This window comes from Arachis ipaensis, chromosome B5 (genome assembly GCF_059453495.1).
Source record: "Arachis ipaensis isolate K30076 ecotype BB chromosome B5, ASM5945349v1, whole genome shotgun sequence".
NCBI classification, from domain to species: domain Eukaryota; kingdom Viridiplantae; phylum Streptophyta; class Magnoliopsida; order Fabales; family Fabaceae; genus Arachis; species Arachis ipaensis.
In genome coordinates, this window is record NC_142440.1 from 22,853,206 (window position 1) to 22,859,205 (window position 6,000).

At 49.1% G+C, this 6,000-nt stretch overlaps 1 protein-coding gene across 1 annotated transcript; it reads left to right on the plus strand.

Moving 5' to 3' along the window:
• The first annotated feature begins 1,203 nt into the window (after nucleotides 1-1,203).
• On the plus strand, nucleotides 1,204-2,862 carry LOC148563592 (uncharacterized). Its single transcript, XM_088486866.1, has 2 exons — nucleotides 1,204-1,737; nucleotides 2,089-2,862. Exons 1-2 carry the CDS (start codon nucleotides 1,204-1,206, stop codon nucleotides 2,860-2,862), a joined length of 1,308 nt encoding a protein of 435 aa, XP_088342992.1.
• The last annotated feature ends 3,138 nt before the right edge of the window (nucleotides 2,863-6,000 follow it).

Here is a 6,000-nt window from a genome sequence, read left to right on the forward strand (position 1 = left end):
AAAACATAATTTTATTGCTTAAACAAAATTAAATTCTTCAAAACTTTTTTCCTTTTAATATTATCATAAACCAAACTCATAAATATACTAAATAATTAGATTAGTAAAAGAGTTTACTACTTAATACATTTCATTCTACTCTATCATAAGCATGTTCATATTTAATTTCAAAGTCATATTTGATTATTTGTTTCTCCATAGATTTTAGCCTTGAAAAGATGCATGTATTCATAGACTACTGTTACGGATTCGTCCCACAGATCCCACACTCAAAACGGTTTCTGAATTCAGTTATCTAGATCGGACCCACTTCGACCTTTTAGAAAGTCCAGAACCGGCTTGCTAAAGCTTCTAACCAACAATTAAATTTAAATACCTCCCTTATCTTAACCAAATAAGATAAGATAAGATAATCACCATCACCTATATAAAGGGGAGCCCCTGTCCCCTCAGGTATGACGTTCACTCTACACACCTTATACCTCTCAGATCCATTCTGACTTGAGCGTCAGAGTGTCTTTGCAGGTACCACCCCCCATTGCTCCAGTCAAATAATCCAGCATCCGCGTCGACCCACAAATTTCCGATCCATCTCTCAACCCGTACCAGAGGCATCCAGTACATTGGCGCCGTCTGTGGGGACTTGCAACATCGTTATGCAATGGCGGACGCCTTCGAGGAGCGATCCCCGAGCCACCATGATAACTCCCGAACGAGGAACCCAACCCCCGAACACCAAGAGACTACACCCCATGGAAGGATAGCAAGCACTATTCGCCAGACCCCGGCACAAAATAAAGAGAACGGTCCCGAATACCAGTCGCCGAAAACCTGGGAGAAAAGGGAGCCCAGATAATTCAAGATCTCTGTCTCCAGGTACAAGAGCTCGAGGGACGAGTTCCAACTAAGGAAAAACACCACGTTGAAAGCGGAAGCCACGCGACTTCCCGATCAAGATCCCGCCATGAAACCAGACATGCCAGGTCGCCCGAACGGCAACACGGCAGGAGAAATGATCGCAGCGCCTCCCGCGACCAGGGACACCAGCACGGTGCAAACGGCAGAAGACACGACAAGTCGCCCAAACGGCGACATGGCAAGAGGCACGACCGCAGCGTCTCCCGCGACCCGAGTCATTGACACGACACGGACGACGACCGACGACATCGAGAACCCAAATGCACAAGAAACGACCACGTGATCATGGGAGCTACTCCTTTTATTGAAAGAATCCTGAGAGAAAAACTCCCCAAGGGTTTTGACAAACCCACGGACATGAAGTACGACGGAACCAAGGACCCCCAGGAACACCTGACAGCTTTCGAGGCCAGAATGAACCTGGAAGGAGCCCCCGACGCGGTCCAATGCAGGGCCTTCCCGGTAACCCTAACCAGACCCGGGATTAAATGGTTTAACGCCCTGCCCAACGAATCTATAACTGGCTTCCACGACATCTCACGAAAATTCAAGGTCCAATTCACCACCAGAATCACCAAAGCCAAACATCTCATCAGCTTGTTGGGAGTCACTCAGAGACAAGACGAGTCCACAAGAAAATACTTTAACCGATTCAATGACGAGTGCTTGACGGTCGACGGACTGACTGACTCAATTGCAAGCCTCTGCCTAACCAACGGACTCATGAACGAAGACTTCCAGAAACACCTCACCACCAGACCGATGTGGACCATGCACGAGATCCAGGGCATTGCAAAGGAGTACATAAACGACGAAAAGGTAAGTCAAGTCGTAGCCGCCAATAAACGGCAACATGGCAACACCCAGCACGGCAACAAAGCACCTCGACATAAACCCCCCACCAAGAGAAAACCAGAGGGAACATTCTAAACTGGTGAACATAAACCGACCTCCCAGAGCCAGAAAATTCTCTAACTACACACCCCTGACGGCCCCGATCACCGAGATCTACCACCAAATAACAGACCGAGGTATCCTCCCGAAGGGCCCGACAACTTAAGGAAAGAACCGGCGGCAACAAAACCATATACTGCGACTACCACCGAGGTTACGGATATAGGACATAAGACTGTTTTGACTTAAAAGATGCTCTCGAATAAGCAATAAGAGACGGAAAACTCCCCGAGTTCACCAAAATTATCAGGGAACCAAAACGAGCAGAAAGAGACAGATCACCAGAGAGAGAAGGGCGCAACCCGAGGACGTAGAGACAAGCCCCCCAGGGAAAGCCCAGAGACAGACCCGACCATAATTGTAAATGTCATCACAGGCAAAGACACCCCGAGTAAATCGAAATTAGCACTCAAGAAGGATCTCAAGGTCTTGGCAGTCAAAAACCAAACCCCAACCGCCACCACTGGTAAAGCGATAACATCCTCCCCCGAGGACTGCCAACACGGCACCTTGGCGGAAGACGCCCCCTTTGTCATCTCGACAAAGATTGGAACTGGGCTAGTCAGAAGAATACTGGTGGATACAGGAGCAAACTCTAACATCCTTTTCAGAGGAGCCTTCGACAAGTTCGGACTCCGCAACGACAATCTACAGACACACCGCAAGGGAGTCACCAGACTCGGAGACAACTTCCTCAAACCAGACGGTTCCATTGTCCTTCCCCTCACCATAGGGATGGAAAACCAAAGGAAGACAATCCTATCCGAGTTCGTGGTCCTCAAAGACTCCACCGCCTACAACGTCATCCTCGGAAGAAAAACAATCAACGACCTCTCCGCCGTTATCTTCACAAAATTCCTCCTCATGAAGTTTACCGCAGAGGACGGATCCATCGGAATAATCCACGGAGACCGGGAAATCGCAGTAGAATGCGACAACACCAGCCTAGCCCTACGGGAGAGATCCCGCGACGCGGCCGGATATTCTTAGCCGACCTCGATGCCCGGCAAGACAGACAACCTAGACTGGAACCAGAGGGGGACATGGAGAAACTACAAATAGGACACACCATAGAAGAATACACTTTCATCAACAGGAACCTTCCATACGACCTTAAGGAAGACCTCTCACGCCTCCTAAGACGGAGCAGAGACTTGTTCGCATTCACTCCCGCCGACATGCCAGGAATTGACCCCGACCTAATGTCCCACCGGCTAGCCGTAGATCCCAAGGCCAAGCCTGTGACACAAAGGAGACGAAAAATGTCCCCCAACAGAGCAGCCGAAGTAAAGAAATAGGTCACAGCCCTCCTCGAAGCGGGCTTCATCAGGGAACTACCCTATGCGACCTGGCTCGCCAATGTCGTGCTAGTAAAAAAAGCTAACGGAAAGTGGCGAATGTGCGTCGACTACACGGACTTAAACAAAGCTTGTCCAAAAGACACCTTTTCCCTACCAAATATTGACGGGCTGGTAGACGCCGCATCTGGTCACCAATACCTCAGCTTCATGGACGCATACTCCGAATACAACCAGATACCCATGCACCAACCAGACGAGGAGAAAACGGCATTAATCCCCTCAAACATCATTCATCCCCCCGAACGGCACGTACTGTTACACAGTCATTCCCTTCGGCCTGAAAAACGTTGGAGCCACCTTCCAAAGGCTCGTCAACAAGATATTCCAAGGCTTGTCCGGGACCAAGCTAGAAGTCTACATAGATGACATGCTCGCCAAAATTGACTTCGGCGAGCAACTCATAGATGACCTTGAGCTCGTCATGAACACCTTGAGGAAGCACCGGATGCGCCTTAACCCGGCAAAATGCCCCTTTGGAATGGAAGCAGGAAAATTTCTGGGCTTCATGATCACATAGCGCAGGGTAGAGGTGAACCCGGAGAAGTGTAGGGCCATCCTCGAAATGGAAAGCCTAAAAAACCTCAAAGACATCCAGAAACTGACTGGCTGATTGACCTCCCTGTCCCGCTTCCTTGGCACGTCAGCCCAGAAGGCGATCCCCTTCTTCAAACTTATGAAGAAAGGAACCCCCTTTAAATGGGATACAGAATGGGAAAGAGCATTCCAACATTTCAAGAAAATACTGACGGAACCCCCCATTCTTGCCAAACCCCAAACAAAGGAGGTCCTCTACCTGTACCTATCCATAACGGAAGAAGCACTGGCCGCGGCACTTGTCCGGGAAACCGAGAACAAAGTCCAGCGACCCGTATACTTCGTAAGCAAAGTCTTCTAAGACACGGAATCACGCTACTCCCGCCTCGAGAAGATTTCCTTCGCACTCCTCACAGCTTCCCGACACCTTCGATAATACTTCCAGGCTCACCCCATTACATTATGAACCAATCAAGCGGTCAGACAAGTCCTGCATAAGCCCGACCTGGCGGGAAGAATGCTAGCATGGTCCATCGAACTATCCCAGTTCCAAATAACATTCGAAGCCCAGACCGTGATCAAGGCACAGGCCCTGGCAGACTTCATCGCTGATATGACTCTAGGAAACCCCGCCGTCGTAACTTGGAAGCTACACGTAGACGGCTTATCCAACACCACTTCCGGAGGAGCCAGAGTGATACTCGAAAGCCAAAATGGGATAGTAATCGAACCATCCGTTCGATACAAGTTCCCAGTCTCCAACAACCAAGCAGAGTACGAGGCTCTCTTGGCTGGCTTGACTCTAGCCAAGGAGGTCGGGGCAAAAATCTTGGAGGTATGCAGTGACTCAGGTAGTTAGTTCCCAAGTCAACGGAGACTATCAGACACGAGACCCCCTGCTCCAACAGTACCTCACCAAAGTAAACAAGATAAAAGAAGAATTCGATCGTGTAACCATACAACACGTCCCCATGGAACGAAATGCAGGGGCAGACCTACTCTCGAAACTGGCCAGCACCAAGCCAAGACAAGGTAACCAGTCGCTAATTCAAGAAGTCGTCAGATCGCTGTCGGTATCAACCGACACCGTCCTCCCGGCCTCCAACCAAGAATCATGGACCTCCCCTATCCTGCAATACCTCCTCAATGGAGTGCTACCCGAGGACTCTAAGGAAGCAAATCAGATAAAAAAGGAAGCCGCCAACTACATTGTCGTAACAGGACAACTGTACAAACGAGGATTCTCGTAGCCCCTACTCAAGTGCGTCGAGCTCGGGGACACGGAGTACATACTCCGCGAAATCCATGAAGGCTGCTGTGGCCATCACATCGGAGGCAAAACCCTAGCCCAGAAAGTTATCCGGGCTGGGTACTTCTGGCCCTCGGTTATCAGGGACTCCATGCAGCTGGTAAGAAACTGCTCCAAATGCCAGATACATGCCGATCTCTACCAAGCCGCCCAGCACCAGTGGTGCACGAATTGTGAATCACACTTTTCACAACGCGTACCACTAACCAGCAAGTACACTGGGTCGTCCAAGTAATACCTCACGTGAGTAAGGGTCGAATCCCACGGAGATTGTTGGTTTGAAGCAATCTATGGTTATCTTGTAAATCTTAGTCAGGAAGTCAATTATGTTTATCAGTTGAATTGTGAATAACCAAGAAAGCATAAATTAAAGATTACTTGTTGTGCAGTAATGGAGAATATGTTGGGGTTTTGGAGATGCTTTGTCTTCTGAATCTCTACTTTCCTCTGTCTTCTGATTCACGCACGCACGCCCTCCTATGGCAAGCTGTGTGTTGGTGGATCACCGTTGTCAATGGCTACCTTCCGTCCTCCCAGTGAAAACTACGCTCACGCGCTCTGTCACAGCACGACTAATCACCGGTTGGTTCTCGATCCGGTTGGAATAGGATTTACTATCCTTTTGCGTCTGTCACTAACGCCCAGCCTTCAAGAGTTTGAAGCTCGTCACAGTCATTCAATCCTTGAATCCTACTCGGAATACCACAGACAAGGTTTAGACTTTCCGGATTCTCATGAATGCTGCCATCAGTTCTAGCTTACACCACGGAGATTCTGATTAAGGAATCTAAGAGATATTCATTCAATCGTATATAGAACGGAGGTGGTTGTCAGGCACACGTTCATGATTTGAGGAAGGTGATGAGTGTCACAGCTCATCACCTCCATCACAGTTAAGCACGAATGAACATCTTAGATAGGAGC